General features: G+C 44.4%; 1 protein-coding gene across 5 annotated transcripts in view; it reads right to left on the bottom strand.

Moving 5' to 3' along the window:
* The window catches only part of MAP4K4 (mitogen-activated protein kinase kinase kinase kinase 4), a 164307-nt gene extending 145530 nt beyond the window's left edge, over nt 1-18777 (bottom strand). For all 5 annotated transcript variants that reach the window (XM_041468402.1, XM_041468401.1, XM_041468400.1 and 2 more), the window contains exons 1-2: nt 18641-18777; nt 18204-18269 (exon numbers count right to left, since the gene is read on the bottom strand). In XM_041468402.1, coding sequence (XP_041324336.1) covers nt 18204-18269; nt 18641-18697 — 123 coding nt within the window. In that variant the 5' untranslated portion in view covers nt 18698-18777. The remainder of the gene's footprint in view (nt 1-18203; nt 18270-18640) is intronic.
* Nucleotides 18778-18904: the final 127 nt, after the last annotated feature.

The following is an 18904-nucleotide window of genomic DNA, read 5'->3' on the forward strand; positions in this document are numbered from 1 at the left end:
GAGGGCAAGAGCCAAACACTTCAAGGGATCAAGTTGGAAATACACCGCATTTTCAACTCTTCCCAAGAACCTCAGCTGTTTTCAGCAATTCCTGTATAGGACAGGTACAGGACCAGATCACTGGCAGGAAAAAGTGATTCCCAAGTACCTGACCACCAATATTATTAGTGAATTTGCCACATAGGAGCAATTAACAATGATTAGAGTCCTTTGCATACCCAGTACATTACTTTGTCAGCACTAAGCCCATCTGCAATGACTACTTGCTTTTTTTCATCCAGTAAAAACTTCAAGAAATACAGTGTCCCAAAGTAACCATAGAGCAGTCTATCCATTATTGCCTTTTCAGCCTGCTGGTACCACACATACCCCATGTGAACAGTCCTCCCCTGGAACCATTGCAGCTCCTCAACAAATTAATCTTTGTCCAGACGGCAGTCTCAGCAGAAACTGCTCTAAGTACCTCCTAATACCTAAAAACCAGACTTGGCTCAATCCTTCCACAATTGTCACCTCCTTGGAGATCAAGGGGGACCGAGGTGGGGAGGAGGGAATCTTAAAAACTAGATGCAATTATGGTTTTCCTGTGGAAAAGAGGCTATGTAAGTACATTCAAAACTGCAGATATCCAAGTGACAGAGTTTTGATCTTTATAATTTGTTGCCTGCTGCTACCAGAGAGACCACTGCATTACTATCCAGCACCTGAAAGACTGAATCCAGGATACAGGAGCAATCAGCACGTGGAAGGCTGGAGACGAGACCTACAGCAGTTTCTTCATCCCCCACTGCTTGCTGTATGGCACAAGGCCATAGACACCCTTACACACTTCTCAATTCGTCCATGAGGTGAAAAAACTCCGAATAGATAACTAATTTCACTTCATCTGGTAAACCTGGCAGGCTGGGAAACTGAGTATAATAAGCCTGCTGTGTGTCCCTACCCTCCCATCCACTCCACACCCAGGAAGGACAGGAAAAGCAGTTCCTGGGGAGCAGGATCTGAATCAAAGCAAAGGGGTGAATGGCTCCCAAGGGGAGAGCATCGCTCCTGTGCAAGGAGTGGATCACCCAAACAAATCTGGGGAAGAGAAGCACAACCAGTAAGGAAAACTGTGACTAAGCTCCAGGCTCCAAAGGCAGTAACTCCACATTTAAAGCCTCCCCCATCAAATGCTATTATCATCTAGACAAATTAAATGGACCATTTCTTAAGGCCATGATGCCCACACAGTCTCAGGGGGACAATCACACGGGCTAACCCACAGAGCCAGAGACAGGATGTGGTGATGGTCCACGTGGAAGCTTCAAGCCAAGCTAATGAAGGCAGACCCACAGAGACAACCTGCTCTCCTCCCTCGGTTCCCCCACTTCCTCTTTAACAGTTGCCTAGCACCTATTTACACTGCTATTCAGCTTTTACAGAGCCACTAGGGACCTCCTTACACCTAGAGGACCAAGAAACAAAAGTTCATGTATATTAAATGACCTACAGTGAACGGCACAATACATTTTGAAAAGGCAGAAGTGTTGCAACAAAGAAGTCAAAGCAGGATGTAAGGGGGCCACAGTGCTCTCCGGATGGCAGTTCTGGTAATTTGCCTTGCAGGAGAAAATTTTAGAAAAGGTTGTTACAAAATTGTTGTAACAAAATTGGAACCAGTCTTTCTTCTTTCGTGTTTCTGATAGAATGTCTTTTTACCTGCCACACCCAATCTCAAAATAAGTATCAGCTAAACTACGGTTTATCCAGCTCAACACTGCATTTTCCTCTCCTGAATAAAATTAACAGCCACCCCCAGTTTAAAAAGAGATTTCTTAAACTAACAGCTGCATCAGAACCAGCACTGAAATGCCTTGAGAGTTTCTGCTTAAACCCACACTTTGAAAAGTCATGATGGAGCTCATTTTCCTAAATCTGAAGAGAGAAGAAAGTGAAATGCTTTGCTAAAATTTGTTCTGCATAAGTATAAGAAAGGTACCCTCTGGAAATGCTTTTTTCAGGATCATAGAGAGAAAGAGTATGAAGCCATTCTCTTTGTTAAAGAGCAAACTGATTTTCAGAGGCTGTGTTTTAGGGTTAAAGGGACAGTTCAGAGGTAAGATGGTACTCAATTTTGGTTTTTACAGCAAGAGGTTCCCAGAACTCTGTAATACACGTCCTAAATATGCATCCACACATTGCTTAAAGCCTTTGCTTTGTTTCTACTTGTACCAACACTTGCATGGACTAGTTTTATTTTTTAAAAAAAATTCTAACAAAGTCCACATGATAACTTAGTAGAAGGCTGTATTTTAGCAATGACTGCAAGCAGAGCAGAATAGATCAGCTGCTGGCTAGCCCACAGGTGGGCTGCTCTTGGATTAAACAAAGGTCAGAATATGATAGCAAGCCTCATAGTCAAGGGGAGATGCCTGCATCAGAAGATGAGCCGAGACCCATATTCGAATTGGCACCAATCACAAGGGGCTGCAACTCCTCTTTGAACAAATTTGAAGCAGACTTCACAATGTTTTGCCATCACAGGCAGAGAGCAGAGGCTGGGGTTTGACCCTGCGCTCTTGGGGCAGGATGGTGGTGCCTGTCCTGGGAGCACTGCACCATCACACCTCTCCCCTGCTCGGAGCCCTTCTGTCCTTCCCACACCAAAAGCCGGTCGTGCCCCATTTCTTCCCTCCTCCCCACCAAGAAAGAAACAAATGGTGGCAGTCTCTAATGGCTCCAGAGAGAGATCTGGGGCTTGGTTTATTACATGCTTAACAGAGCACTGAATTACTGGTGGTTATTGCCTAGTTTAACTGCTTTCCTTAAAAGAGAAACATGAGCAAACAAGCATGTGTCATGAAAAAGCCCCTATTCAGACAGGAGCTGACAAGAGAAAAAGCATCCAGGGTTTATGACTGTTTACTACTAGTTTTGCATTCAGGCACCAGATGAAGTCACAGTCAATGCAAAGAAATCCCCACCTTGTCCACCACCTCCTTAGGGGGCTTGTCTAGCCCTGGATTTACCTCCCGAGGTTAGCACACACTAAGAACCCGAGGCTTTAAACCACACCAACTAGGCATGTGTCAAGGGCAGCAAGCCTTGTCTAGACAAAGACTTTCAATGCACTGTAGTGAGCATATCCAGATCTCACATTTTCAATCCCATTAGAGACAGAAGCCCTAAGAGAGAGCAGAGAGCATCCCGCCCTCCTCTGACTGATGGGGGATGGAACACCCAAACTTCAGAAAATGGTACCAGCCTTTTCCTCTGAAAGACCAGGGTAAAAAAATACCCCACTCGAGCAGAAGACAGATCTGCAAGCCAGGGTAACCCAAAGCTTGGGCACACACCCTCCCAATGATCAATAATGAGGAGGTTTAACTGAAAAGCAGGGGGGAGAAGAGCAAACAGGCTCTCTCACTCCCATCTACCTAGTCATCTAATTTTCATGAAACTTGTAATCTAATTTTCATGAAAATAACCCAAATCAAAACACAGCTGAAGTCCACCCTGATGCTGAAAAAGTGCTGAGGATAGAATGAAGTGGACAAAGCTTCATTCCTTCAGAAACCCAGGGTAAAAAGAGACCACAAAAAAATTAAAGGTACAGAATGCATGTGGAGCAACACATTAATGTAAAAACAAATCTACCTCACTGATCTGGACAGAACTACAGCCAGTATACCACAGGTTATGTGGATTTAACCATATCCTATTTGTTAGTTACTTTTAGACAAAAATATAAAGTCTCAGACAAGCCTAGAGGAAGAAATGCAAAAGATGATGAGTATAGAGTTTAGAGGAAGGGAGACTAACAGGAAGAATTCACCCACAACAGATGAGTATGAAGGAGGACAGCAAGGACAAAACTAACCACACAAAAGGAGAGAAACCTGCCACCACTAAGAGAAAGGGCAAAATTACAAAATTTATTATACAAGAAAGGATTAAAGAATAAGTCAAAGAAGTTAAGGACCTGAGGCACTTCCGAAAAGCATTATTTCTAGAAAGAATACTTCTTTCTCACAAGTCTGACAAGTGAACATTGTCTCAAACCAAAAATGTGCCAGCCTTTGCCCACACAGCTCTAACCACAAGCTCCAGAGCCAGGCTGACACTCAGTTTAGTTCCTCTAACTTCAGCAGATAGGATCTGTTCCTGGACAGTCAAAGTACTTCTAGCTTTACAAAAGCAATCTAAGCTAAACCAATATACACCTCAACTCTGCACAGAGATTGCTTCTGTCATGCTCTTATTCCACCACACTTCTTTATCTCTCAAATGACATTTACATCTCTTAAATCATGAGCATACTGGTGGTTTCGTAATCTGTTAAGGGGTGCATTCCTGCTGGCCTAAGACAGCAAAGATGTCCAGAATATTTCCCTCAAAACACTTAAACCATGAAATGTCATATTTGTTGAAGAGAAGTTTGGCTCGGGTGCTCACAAGACTTTCTGCCGTCACGCAGAACAGTTCCCGAAACGAGGTGGTTTTGCTGACGGCTGTGATTCAGTCCCTAGTCATTTCAGCATGTTGTTTTTATCATCTTTCAAAGCTGTCCATAGTCACTATTAAAAGAAACCCACAAAATCCAGCACAGCAGAGGCAAACTCAATCTCTGCCTTGCAAAGAAACTCAGGACTGAGCATCTTTGGAACAACCCTGTCCACATCTTGGAAAGAGCAGCATCTCAAGGTCAGGTTATAAACACATCTCTCAGGGAAGCACTCTGCACCGCTGCTGGGTGCACAGTCTGCACAGGAGAAAAAGGAATGGCCTTTGAAGACAAAGCTATTAAAATTTTACTAGGTGAAATGTTTACTGAAATAAATCTAGTCCTTTGCACTCTTGATTATTATCATAACACATACAGTAACTGACACACAATTAATGGAGCTTTAAACGAAGAGTTCTTGCAAGAAAAACACAACCCGAACTTTTCAGCTAACCTTGGCAAAAAGACATGTTTTGGTAAATTTCAGCAACACAAGTGGCTTTGTGATATTCCCTGTTTATTGGGCACCTCTCACTCCCACAAATGAGCACCATCTCCGAGCAGAGGAGGTGAGAAGAGGCACTGCCAAGCCAGCAGCATCCACCACCACTGACAAAGACCCACAGGCAGTCAAGGCTCAGCAGACACAACTACCACCCCAGAGGTACTGCACCATTCACACCCTCTGCAGTGGGTTTTCATCCACATGTGCCATTTCCCAACAGCCAACAGCTGAGACAATGGCACCCACAAAAAGAATTCTTAAAGAAGAAAGAAGAGGATTTGGGATTCATCCCTTAAGAAGAATCTCCTCCTTTCCTAAGCATAGGAATCCTACAGGTTGAACAGATTTTAGCAGTAACAAAACACTTTAATACTCAAGTCTAATGGTTTTGTTTCCAAACTCACAAGGATCTACAAACTACTTTGTTGTCATCTTTACAGATTTGAAATGCTGTTTGTATTTCTTTTCCCCATCTTCTCCCGAGTCACAGAGAAAGATTAAAATCCACAGTATGGTGCTACTGGGTCAAGAGATTCTCCAGCAATCCCAGGTATCTCCAAGACCCAGTGCCTTCAGCACAGCTCTGAATCATGTAGGCCAGCAGGATCCCCCTCCCTGCAGGAATAAAGCAACCAGATACCACCCAAGGTGTTCCACCTGTCTGCCTAACCTTCCCTTCTCCTTTCTGCAACAGGAAATCCTTCTGATGAGGAGCACAAAATAAAACCTTCCTCTTTCCCATATAGCCCAATGCAACCATTGCATATGTATACAAAACACGCTTTCTTACACCAGCACGCACTGACTACACACACTCTGCTAGCAAAGAGCTCAGAGGTGCAGAGCAGCAGCAGATGAGGACACTCCAAAGCCAAGGACCTGATCTGTGAACAAAGTGGCAGTGTCAGCAACAGTGGTTTCATTGCCCATTTCTCTCATCCTTTCCCAAAGCCCAGCACAAGCACTGCCACAACACTTGGTCCATGAGGGGGCACCTCCAAACTCAGCAATTAGCCCAAAGGATGTCTTCTCAATTACGAATATATCTGCATTCCTGAAGAAGAAACTAGAGCGCTCCTCCATTACCTCAGAGGAAACCTAAGGAAAGGTAACATTACACAAAAATGATTTAGTGCCTCAAGCACAAGACCATAAAGCCACTGACAGACAAGACAAGCAACTCATTCACAAAGGCTCTTTGATCTTAAATACAAATAAAATTAGGTCAATATTAAAGATTTTCATTCCTTGCCATATAAGATTGCAAAAAGGCTAAGAAAAGCTTTTCCCATTCCTTCTTTTAACACTCAAGTTATTTAGCAAGTAACATTTCTTTCACATGACTTGAAACATTTTCTCCATATTCACTTGTCATCACCCCAGAACTTAACTCTTGGTGAAAATGCACAGAGGGAGCTGTACAAAGTGTTCTGCATAGTCCCCAAGGACAAGTCAGGTCAGAGAATTTCAGAGTGTTCCACATGGGGGAAAGAAAAGAAGAGCAAAGTACACCTTTCACAACACCCAAATTAAAAACAAAAAAAAAGAAAAAAAAAAGAAAATAATACTTTTCATTTATTTGTTATTATAAGCATTCCAATGATTTTTAAGAGATGAAGATGAGAAAGCCTGTGCTGTCACTATTAATAGGCTGACATTCTTTCTTCCCCCACAAGACCACACCAGAAACACAGGCGAAGGCGAGAAGTTAAGGGAAGCTGGAGTCATGCCAGCTCTGCCAAATCCCAACTCTGCAGCACAGGGACTACTCCAAAGAGACCCCAGGACAAGTTCCCACACCCCAGACTCCCCCATAGTTCTCAATGATGCACCTTTAGTTCCTTCTCCTGAGACAGTACATCATTAACTTCATCTGCTGAAACAGCAGTGGTTGACAGGATACTCTAAGGATATAGCATCACCTTGCATTTTCAATTTAACATGCTTAGCTGTGTTAGGGTACCTTTAAAATTTTATTTATTTGCTTTCTAAAGCAACCAAGAGCTCTCTTATGCAGCAGAAGGCCCCTGAAGCTATCACTGTAATGTGATATCTGCTCATAAATGTCAATATACCAATTTTAAAGGTATTAAAGCTGCTGTTTAGTCATGGTAAAATAACCTAATACCTTCCTCACCTCCGTTACAGACAGCAATACTGTGAGTAATTCAGTTCAGGCCCTTCTGCAAAAGACAGTTAAGCAGAAACCTCACCAAGTGCATGCCAGCACATAACTCCACCACACATACAAGTAAAACAAGCAGGGGTACCATGAGACTCTATGAGATCCACCCACCCAGACACCCCGGGACATTTAGACCCTTCCTCTGGGCAGTTTTTAAGATACCACGCGGTCAGCATGCAAAGTCTTCCCTCTCTTTGGCATGGGTAAGCACTAAAACTGACCCCAGCCAGTACTAAGGCAAAAGAAGGGATCTCTTGATTAAAGCACATAACTACAGAGGTTCAGAGGTTTAGATTGTACCTTTGTCACATATTTCCTGGGTGGCTGGGAATAAACTACATCAGTTCCCCACCATACTTCCCTCCCACTTCCTCACCCTGTAGTAAAGCACAGTGGATAACCTGAGTATCAGAGAAGCACGTGAGAGTTCCTTCTGTGTTTATGCAGAAGATTACCATGCAACTGAAAGTTTAGTTTAACAAATGGTGTGCAATCTGAAACTTCAAGTACTTCAGGAATGTCTGCTGTAGCTGCTGAAGGAATATCCAGGATATTGTCTCAAAAAACCCCAAGTGTTAATCAGAGAAAAGATATTTGGATTTACAACAGGTTAAGATTTAAACACAAAATTCAAAACCAGACTAAACTCTACAAGCTGAGCTTACAGACAAGAAGGATCAATTACAACAACACAGGTGGGAAAAAAATAAATAAAAAACCAAACAGGTTTGATGGGAAAGCACACATTTGAAAAAAAACAGTTTGAACATCAGGCACTTAATTACAACCTTTATCAAGATCATCAAAAAGCTAAAGCACCTCTGTAATTCTCACCTGACAAACAGTAACCTAGATGTTCTCTGTAGATGTATAATCTACCTGAACAGGAACGACCCCAGTGCTTACTGCTGAAGCACAGAGAGGAAGCACGAGGCACTGACTGCTTTTCACACTGATAGATCTATTTCTGCAAAACTTCTGAGGGATCTGACTGAGAAAAACTGTCTCATGTAAGTTACCATACTTCATATAAGAGTGCAGAGAATCCTGAGAGCAAGCACTTTCACCTCTTGGTACTTGCAAAAACAGGTCACTTACAAGCTTTTTGGAGAACATGGATGTTTCCCTTCCATGATGGGCAAGTGGGGTTTTACAGGTCACTCACTTTCACATATTCACTTACAAAGGCATCTTCACTCTTACTATATGTCCCACAAAGAACACGGACTGCAAGAGCTGCTACATGCATGGTACAGAGTGGGGTGAACCTGTCCAATCTTAGATATTCAGATGATATAAAACTGAGACATTCAGCAAAAGTTCCCATTTTAACTAACAGACAAAGAACCAGGTAAAGAGCAGTTTATCTCATCTTATGGTAGCCATGTCCGGAGGCCATTCCGTGTTCTACTTCTCTCCACTGAGTCCAAGAGCACACAGCTCAGATCAGACAGCAAAAGGACAATAAGCAGCCCACCTACTTAAGCATCTCAGAAGTACTATCCAGGCCCACTGCACAGAAACAAGCTGCAAATTATTGAGCATCTATGTGTAAAAGCAGCTCTCACTACAAAATGCATTTTTCACCCATCAGGCCACCATAACATAACTGGAGATACACAGCACTATCAGTTTTTTGGGAAGCACAAAACAAAATTAATTAGGACTTCCAGTCAGCAAATACCTCACCATTATTTCTGCTACACCAGTTCCCCCAAGTATTATTTTGATTATTGCAGTAGCTCATGGTAGTGGATTACAGCTAGGGTTCACAAGCATGACAACTTTCTTTCTGCACCCCTATGTGTAAGGGTTTATAACTCAGTTACAATTGTTCCCTCTTGAAAACAGCCTTGTAAGACAGGTACAGCTGCACTTCCTTCTAAGTCTTCTACTGATTTTTCTTTGGGAATCACAAAAATAAAGAAAAATAATGAACCAAAATAATATTGAGGGTCCCTGACTCTAAGATACATAAACCCAAGCAGGGCATAGAATACTTTACAGCAACACATTAAAACCCATAGACCTTAAACTTTTCTGCATTTGAAAACAAAACAACCCAATACCATTAGATAGCTCAAAGTTTAGGGAGCAAATTTTGAGACCAGTTTGTTTTGTTTTGAGCTTGGAGTTTAAATTAGAATCACGAACGCTTGCCCACTGTCATTCCCTACAGCTACTCTCTCTCAGTCCTGGGAAGAAGCTCTTGAAACTGCCAGAGCTCAACTGAAATTGTCGTATTTTTAAGACTTCAAGTAAATTTTAACAGTGCCAGTTCCAGGGTGCATCAGCTATGAGGTAAACCAGCAAGTGTAAACTATTGCCTTGGCAGTCCAAAGGAAATAAAACAGATTTGATTCAACCAATTATTTTGAGCTGCTGCCATTCTTTTACCTACCTAAGCAACACTTTCCCATTTCACCTCTGTCCTCCAGTGAAGTTTCCAAGTGCAGGAACTACAGCCAACAAGTCCATACCATGGACCATAAAACATCAGAAGATGGTAACCCAAATATTTACACATAAAACCAACATGACTTTCAGAGCCCTAAAATATCCAGTGAAGTAAGGGGAACTCCATGTATAGACAAACTGAAAGGAAAACCCATTTTGGGGGATAAGACATCATAGAGTGAGTAGCCAAAGAAGAAGCAGAGGGATGCCACAGATGGACGTGTGGACCTGCATTTCCATGTGCAGAGTGGCACATGAAGGAAAGCCAGGAACAGAGTGGAGCAGCACCACACTGCAAGCCTATGGTGCCCAGAGGGATCTTTTAGGACTTTCTCAGCCAGGGGGATAAAAAGAGCACTAAGCAAGTGGACCTTGCCAGCAGCCCCAGAGCCAGGGAGCTACTGGGGTGCTCAAGGCACACAGGGGCAGGGGAGGAAGCAGACAAATGTCCGTGGCACACCAACAACAGCCCAGCAGTCACATCCTGACCGCAGCCCACAGCAGACCTTCTGCAGGGGTAGCACTACCTTGCTCCAGGAAGAGAGTGGCTACAGTTCATGTGGCTCCTTCAGCCCCAGGTACAAAGCCATGAGTCACTGCAATCCCTGCACGGAGAGCAGCTGTTATCAATGCGCCACGGGACAGCTCCAAAGGGAGGTGACAGAGACATACTAGATAAGCCCTACAATACCAGTATAACTGCATCCATGTTAGGAGTTTTACCACGTTAGCTGTTTTATTGCTAGACAGGCCAATCAAGACCTGTTGGCACTTGCAGTGTCCTATTTGTACAGTGATAATGACAGCCACAGTGCCAGAGCAATCCAGGGAGGTGCGGCTCCGGTGGGAAAGAAGCATTCTGCCAGGTGTGAAACAATCTCCCCCAAAAGACATCCCTTATTCTAGCACATGGTCACAACACAGCTAGGTGGGCTAAGAGAGGTGTCCTCAGCCTGGGCCATGCTGAAATCAGCACAAAAACCAGTGTCCATGAACATTCCCTTGGTGCACATAAGCCCGAGGCCTGGCTGACTAGTCAGCTGCCATGGCTAAAAGCTAATCTCTTTCATAATATATATTTTTTTAATATTAATTATATGTGCTAATATGTTTTCACTAACAACTAAAGTGTCCTATACTTTTTTTTATATTAAGCACTTTCCTGACTCTACCCTACTTTTTCTTGCCCATAATTATGAAGTCCTCTAATTCATTCTCTGCATTTAAGCCATATTCTCCTTCATCTTCTGATTTCCTCTGTAAATTCACCTTCAGTAGACTGCTTCTCTTTGAACTGTCCTACTATCCATTCCCAACTCCAAATCTTCCCATAAATTTCACCCTTCACTTGCAACTACGATGCGAGATCAAGCAGGAGGCCATAGAAGAACCTTTGGAAGATGGTCAACAACCTTTATGCCCAGTTGAGCTGCACAGGGCATTAGAGATAGGACTTAGTTACACCAATTTCTAAGTAAAGTATGGATGCCTACTCCACCCACACCTCCATCTGATCTTTATGTGCCTCAAAAGTGCAAATTCTCTGAAAAGGTGAGCATCTCCACTCCCCAGTCTCTGTGATTTCATCCTTCTTTAGTGGTGCTTTTCACAGATTTCCCAATTGGCAGCAAATTAAAACCAACACCACTGAGGTCAAATTCTAATTATTAATTACACCCAGAACAGCAGATTTCATTCTGCTGCAGGACAGCAAAGCCTGGGAGAGCAGTGGAGTGCTTTGCCAGCAATACTATCAAGTCTCTAGTCAGTATTTGCTCCTCTTTCAAAAAGCTGCTTTGTCCTTTTTCTAACACTGAAATAGATACCACATGAGTTAGGACTACAGGGCCCCATGGCCTCCTTGGAGGAGATACATCAAGCCTTGCTCAGGATATGACAAGGGACCAGGAATGAGGCTTAGGTGGAGGTATCATGAGCTTCACAGCAGCATATTGGCCATTCAGTAGCACTCCACAGCTTGTAACTAGTGTCACATTTTTTGTGCCTCTGTGAAAGTGTTTCACAATGCATCCAAAGCAGAAAGTACACTTTAAAATAATATTGAGATGCAATGTCAAAATCCCCAAGCCCTCTACAATCACAACTGCCTCAAGGTTTCCAAGAGGTATGCACAACTGTGGGCTTTTTCCTCCTCCTTCCCAGAGCTGTCTGATTTTAGAGCCAACAGTATCTTTTCTTGAGCCTGTGCTAACCTGAGAAATAATAAGGGACCCATAATGTTACAAACATAAAGTATTTGATAAGAGAACTCTTGTGCAAAGCTATGAGATCCCCTCCCAAATCCACCTCTCGTTCAAGCAAGCTGAATTCTTTCCACCACTTTCTGTGGGTTGAGACCTAAAATAACGATGCAGATAAGGATCTTACTGTAACTTTGACTACAGTCAAGCTCACATTGTGCAAGTCAATGCTATTGAGCTTAAATATCCACGTCATCCAAAGCCTGATGGAGCCAGAGTGTACAGTCAAAAATGTAAAATGGACAAAACAAAAATACTACTTTCCTCCTCAGAAAACAGATCTCAGGAGGGTAGGCATACAACGTACCAGGCTAAAATCGCTCTTGCAACAGCAAGTACCACTTGAAAGATGACTAGAACATAATGTGTATATACAAACACATGCTAGACCACATGAGAAAAGTTAGCTAGCATTCTTGTCCAAAAAATTTATACTAAAAAATGTATATGCTGAAGGCAAGGAAATGCAAAGGGTGAGCACCTCTTACAATGCTGCATTGCCTTTGGGGACGTTCCTCTACATCATTCCCTTGGATGGGAGGTGCAGACCTGCCATCATCACAGAGACCAAAAGAAGGATTTCTGCACACTATCAAGCCAAGGCTCTGGCACTTGGAAGTTGACAACATGTCACCAAACTACATGACACTGCTAGGAGAGAATAAAATTAAGTAAGGAATGGAAGGTGTACATTCCTGGTTTCCTCCTTTCTTCACTATCCCAAAATTACTAAAAACCCCTACTAGAAATTACTAAAAAAACCCTACTCCAGGCCTTACAGATAAAGCTGACCTTCCTCAGGCCTGGTGCAAGAAGAAGAGACCTTGATAGGGAAAATCATCCACCCATACAAGCCCAACTCCCACCATTGCCAAAGGGGAGAGAGCCCACACATACATGCAAAAAGCAAGGAGAGAGTACCAGATGATTTCAACTGAAATTGTATCCACACCAGCTGAAATATCTTCCGATAGAAAACTGAAAAAAATTTCTAGGAGTCAGCACAAAACTCTGGGCTGGATCTTGTTACATCCATCACCTTGAAGGCTTGCACACACCCAAGTTCCAGACTGCTGGGTCCTCTTCTAATTAGTACAGAATAAGGAGTCCCTGCCCCAGGAGTTTGCAAAACCCCCACATTTTGCAGACAGACAGATGGAACTGGGGGAGGAAGAACAAGAGGGACATGTGGTTACCCACAACTGGCACATTGCTTTCTTTTCTCTTTTTCTTTTTTTTTCTTTTTTTTAATAAAAATAAATATCAGTAATCCCCACTGGCCACCTGCCTAGCTTTTGTGTATTTAATTAAGAAGGATTTGGGTGATGGAGAACTGGTCAAAAGTTCACCCAGTTTAGGAGAGGACAGGAGAGTAAACATCTAGCTGAAGAACCCAAAAAAATGCCAACATTCCAGCCACTGCCTGGTCCTTCACGATTTCTAAAACAGCACGGTCTCTCTTTGCAACACAATCCACAAAAAAATCAGAGGAGTAAGGGAAGAAGTGCAATTCATACTTAAGAGAGCTGGTCTGGACCAGTTCCTGAAAGCCAGTGACCTCACTGATCCCCAGTACAGTTTGTCTTTAATAGTGATAAGACTGGAATTGTATTCATGTTTAACAAAATCATTTGAATCCACAATGACGTCCCTTTAGCAGTGAGAGAAACAAAGGGGAGAGAGAGCGGAAAAAACACCCTTAACTGAGTTACTAGAGAATACCAAGAACTGTCCTATCTTCCTACCCCCCCAACACAGTCACCTTGTAAGACAGAAAGTCCATTAATACAAAAATAGGGTATCCTTAGCGTGGGAAAACATTTAGTAAAGTTTTAATTTACTTTCAAATCAGCATTTAAACGACCACATCTTACATCACTTCCTTTTACGAGCCAGCAGTTAGACAATACACATCATTTACATGCAGTTTTGGAAGGCTGCAACACAGATCAACAAAAGAAGCCTTCACCATGAATTAACTATTACAAGACTCTTAGAAAGTCACTCCGGCCTGCGTTGAGGGCAATTAGGAGTATCATCCCCTAAATCTCATCTTTCTGGTGCACTCCTGTTATACCTCAGAACCCCCACAAATACAACCTTCCACACAAGTTACTGCTGCCACAAGAAAATTACGGTGTGTGTGAGATGTAACAGCACACTCACAATGGTTAAAGTGTTAGATGTCTTTAAAACAGACACATACACAGCTAAAGAGAAAGTGACTAAGAAAGGTAACATAGTGCAGCGTCAATAGCAAAATTACAATGTTTTATGCCTCTGTGAATGATCAGATGATAGAGGTTTTAACATTTCAGAAGTATTAACCAACTGCCTCTAGGTCACAGGTAATTTCAGCATTAAAAAAACCCAACATACCAAAAACCAGAATGGAAGCAAACACCCAATTCAGACCTTATCTTGAGACAAATTTCAGGTGTGTTCTCATTTGGTGCAAGCCAAACTTCATATTAAGCTTACTGCTGGATGTGAAAAACTAAAATCTAACCGCAGCAATGCTAAAAATGCTTCTCCCACTACTTGCAAAAATCAAAAAGCCCTTAAGGCAGCCGATCACTCGGTGAGCTGGCTGCGAGTCCCGGTTACACGGCAGCGGGACGGGGCTGACTCAGGAGGGAAGGAGAGGGGCAGCACACCCGTGCGCCATCCCCGCCGCGCCACACGCCAGCGGCAGGCCCGGCAGCCCCGGCCCGGCCGAGCCACCACGGGGGGCGGCCCGGGGCTCCCCGCCCGCCGCGGGCACAGGCGCGGCCGGGCCGGCCCGCACACGCCGCTCGGCTCCCGCCAGCTGATACCGACCTACCCAAGGGAAATATCCCCCTCCCAACTCCGGCACTGCCCTGGGACTCCTTAAAAGTGCGAGAAGGACCGACCCAGGGGGTTCTGCGGCCGGTCCTTCCCGCCTCGGCTCCGAGGGAACGCGGCCGGCCGTACTTGGCAGCGTTTAACCCTTTGCTTTCTCTCTAAGCGAAGTGGTGCAACTTCCCCGCCATCGCTGTCGGGTTTCGATCCAACTACGAAAGGCAAAAGAACTCTCATTCCCCAGGATTTCCGAGCAGCAATAGAGCTCTGCTTAGTCCCAGGACGAATGAGCCAAGGCCCGCTGCCCCTTCCCCTGTGCTGGGCAAAGGCTTCCCCAAAACACCCCTTCCCTTTCTTTTACACACCCACAGCTGGGGAACCTCCTTTTTTCTTTTTTTTTCCTTTTTTTTTTTTTCCCTCATTAATTCACCGCTGCATAACAAGCTGCTCTTGACATATAAGGCTTCTTCACACAGGAGAGGTGTAAGCAAGGTTATGAAGATGAAAACAATAAAAACTCTATAGATTTCAGAATCACAGAACTGTTTGGGTTGGAAGTGATCTCAAAGATCATCTAGCTCCAACCTCTTTGTCATATGCAGAAACACTTTCCACTAGACCAGGCTGCACAAAACCCCATCCAACCCAGCCTTGAATGCTTGCAGGGATGGGGTATCCACAAGTTCTCTGGGCAACTTGTTCCTGTGCCTCACCACCCTCACAGTGAAGGATTTCTTCCAATACCTAATCTAAACCTACTCTCAGTTTAAAGCCATTACCCAAATTCAAGCATAGCAACAGAAAACTTAGTATTTTTACCATGTCACCACTGAGGTCCCACGCCCACAGTAACATTCCACCTAAGCCAACCCATTCAATGCATAAAATGCAGGAGTAACTCCACTTGCATTCAGGTGCCAAACATCCAAAGGCTGCCCTCACATTTCATACATGTATAAATATCTATACACCTACATATAGCTAAATAAATAGCTAAGGTAGAACTAGCTACAGCAATATTGCCAGCCAGATAGATGAGCTATTTCCAGCTAGCTCAGCTAAGGCAAAGAGGAGGAAAACAGGGCTATTTTCTGCTTTTCAACAGGTTGGCGCCGTCCCCTTCCCAGCGCTGCTGGAAAGCTGCCTCCCCAGCCAGGCAAACGACCTTCGGCATCATCGGCGCTGTATGAGCTAGACAAAGAGATAACGTCATGCCCTCTCCGCTCCCTCCGTGTCCTCCCCGCAGTGGCAGGTAGCCAGCCAATCCCGCTCCCGGGTGACATCATCGCTGATGCCTGTACACGGATGTGGAAGTACATCAAACTACAGCCCGGCTCCTCAAAAGCAACCGACAGCCCCTCGGGATGACAGACCGCTTACAAGGGAAATAAAACCATCCAGGAAGAGGGATTTCAAGAAGTGGTTGCTGGGTAGAAGGAAAGCGGAAGGCAACAAGCAAACTCGACGTAAACACGTTTTTCCCTCGGTTATGCGGTTCCTATGAAAGCCCTCAAAACATACACATACAGTCTCATCTCTGGGTGTCCCTGGAGCATTTCTCCTAGCAAAAAAAGTGGCCAAGAAAAGTTGGGGTTTTTTTGCAACAACTTTTGCAGCAACTGCTTTTTTTTAAACATAACTTCATTAGTTTAAAAAGAAAGATTTTTATCGCAGCAAGGAAGTTTTTTGGTCTGGTGTTATTTGTTTACATACAGCCCTGTTAGGTGTCCACATGTACATCAGTGTATGTACATAAATGTGGGCAAATACCTAAGAAGAAGCAGTGCCAACCCAGACTTAAACATCTGTCAATCCATTACTGTCTAGCAGTTTGTACACCAAGAAAAAAGACTGCCTGTTGCTCCCCGTTATCACAGTGACACCGATGACATCAGGAGTTCGTTCCACTCTCTTCCAAGACAATAAATGCATGTGCCCGATTTCACATCTATTGCTAACTATTCTGGGAGAGCTCTACCTTACTTAAAGCAAACAAAATTTAACATTTCTATTGTCAAGACTGTTAAACTAAGGAGAACTTTGCTCATTAACTCAAAAGCATTAACAAGTACACTGAGAAACAATGCACTAAACTGCAATAATTAACAGGAGAGTTTCAAGTCCCACATTCACACCCTATTAATTCTTTTTTTTTTTTTTTAATAAGGGTTCAGATGATGCAAGCTCTGGGAGCAAATGATTACAGAAAAAAATTGCATCCTTTGAAATGGCAGAAAAAAAATTAAATGGTCGAGGTTGTGTCAAAGTGCTGCTTTTTACTCATCTTCCCCCTCTCCTGTGGCCCTTTAAGCCACATTCTTTTTTCCAGCTTTATACCAACAGCAGCAGCCTGGCTATTCGAGCTCAAGTCTTAAAAAGCAACTAATACACTGCGCAGGCAGACTAATTCTCCATCAGGAAGGCTGAGGTTCACGCCCTCATAACAAACTGACATGTGTTTCATTTGCAGAAGAGGCAGCAAAGCGCTTTATTTAGTTACTGGAGCTGCAAGCAGCAGTATCTTGCCATCAGGGAAACTCAGACCAATTACACTCCCTTGTTTATAAGAAAAGAAAAACAAAACAACAACAAAAAAGCAACCAAAAAACCAAACAAGCAGCTAAGCATCTTCATCTCTCTCCTTCTCTCTTCAAATGCATCTCGGATTTCTATAGTTTAAGGCTAGAGCCTTCAATCTTTAGCCAAGTATTAAGTCTGTGCAAATAATTAGTCATCCTGGTAGCTAGCACTCACTGCAAAGTCATGCAAGCTCAAGATTTGTTTGTTCCACTGACTGCACACTAAAGGGTAAAAAAAGAAAAAAGAAAAAAAGTAGGCTAGTTTCACACCCACATGGGCACTCTCTGATTTCTATTTTTTAAAGTCATACACTTGTCAAACAGGCTATTCTGGGAATTCTGATTTCCACAAAATAAGCTTCTCTGCTTCGGTCACTTATTGTCACTCTGCACCCCTCATCTCTGCACAGCCCATCAGATGCACTCGCCCCCAACTCCACAGCTTCAACACTCACAAGGAAACCGGGTGACAATTTTAATTAAGACCAATGTCTTTGTCTAAAGTCACTGCAGCAGCAGCAACTTCCATAAGGATTTCCAGCAGCAAAGCTGAATAAGCCTGTGGACGTGTTTGTATAACCGAGCCAGACTCTGACAGCGTCCACTTGGTTTGGTCATTTCTCTGGAAGGAGCACAGAGAAGAATAAGGACAATAAAGGGATATTTCATCATTACAGGATGGGTACTTGGGAGAGTAATTTGTACCCATCTGAAAAACCAGAAGCCAAGAGGCTGACAACTTGACAAGGCCAGCAACAATGACAAGGGCAACACTTCTACCACCCCTCACTGTTCCGGTTGCCAGTGCGGGTGGCTCGCCTTCAGCCGTGTGCTCAGCCCGGCGCAGGCACCGGCTACCCTCTGGAAAATCGGCAACAATAAAAAGAGAAGAAATTCTGACACAAACCTTGTAGACTTGCCCGTACGTGCCATTGCCAACCACTTCCACCAGCTCAAAAATCCCAGCGGGGTCCTAGGGGGAGGAAGGGGCAGAAGGGGAGGGAGAGGAAAGGGGAGAAGAGAAGCGGGGTTACATTTTTGTTCAGGCGATGGCTGCTGGCAGAGCCCAGCCAGCGAACCCGGCTGCTGGCGGCGTGCAGCTGTTGCGCCCTGTTTTTCCACGCACATGCCAATACATGCAAACAAAGGAAAAGCAGCCCAGGGCCGCGGTCCCCCCGCCCGTCCCCGCGGGAGGGCTCCCCCCATGCGGCCGCGGCCCCCCGCGCCCCGGCACCGGCCCCGGCCCCGGGCCCGGCCGCTCCCACCCCACCGGCCCCGCAGCCCCGGCAAGGGGCGCGCCGGCCCCGGGGGGCCCCCGCCCCGGCCCCCGGCACCGGCACTCACCCGCAGGGAGGAAAGGTCGATATCCACCAGACTTTTTGCAGGAGAATCGTTCGCCATTTTCCCGTCTCTTCTCTTTTTTTTCCTTTAAATATTTTTTCTTCTCTGTTAAATAATAGCGAGGCCGCTCCCCCTCCCTGGAGCAGCTGTGAATTGCGCGGAGCTCCGCTCCTCTCCTCTCCTCCCTTCCGCCCTTCCCTTCTTCACTCCAGCCCCGCCGGGTTGAAACTCTTCAGCATTGGGAGGGGTTGGCGGGGGGGATGATGG

The sequence above is a fragment of the Pyrgilauda ruficollis genome, unplaced genomic scaffold (assembly GCF_017590135.1).
Source record: "Pyrgilauda ruficollis isolate IOZ18807 unplaced genomic scaffold, ASM1759013v1 scaffold22, whole genome shotgun sequence".
Lineage (NCBI taxonomy): Eukaryota > Metazoa > Chordata > Aves > Passeriformes > Passeridae > Pyrgilauda > Pyrgilauda ruficollis.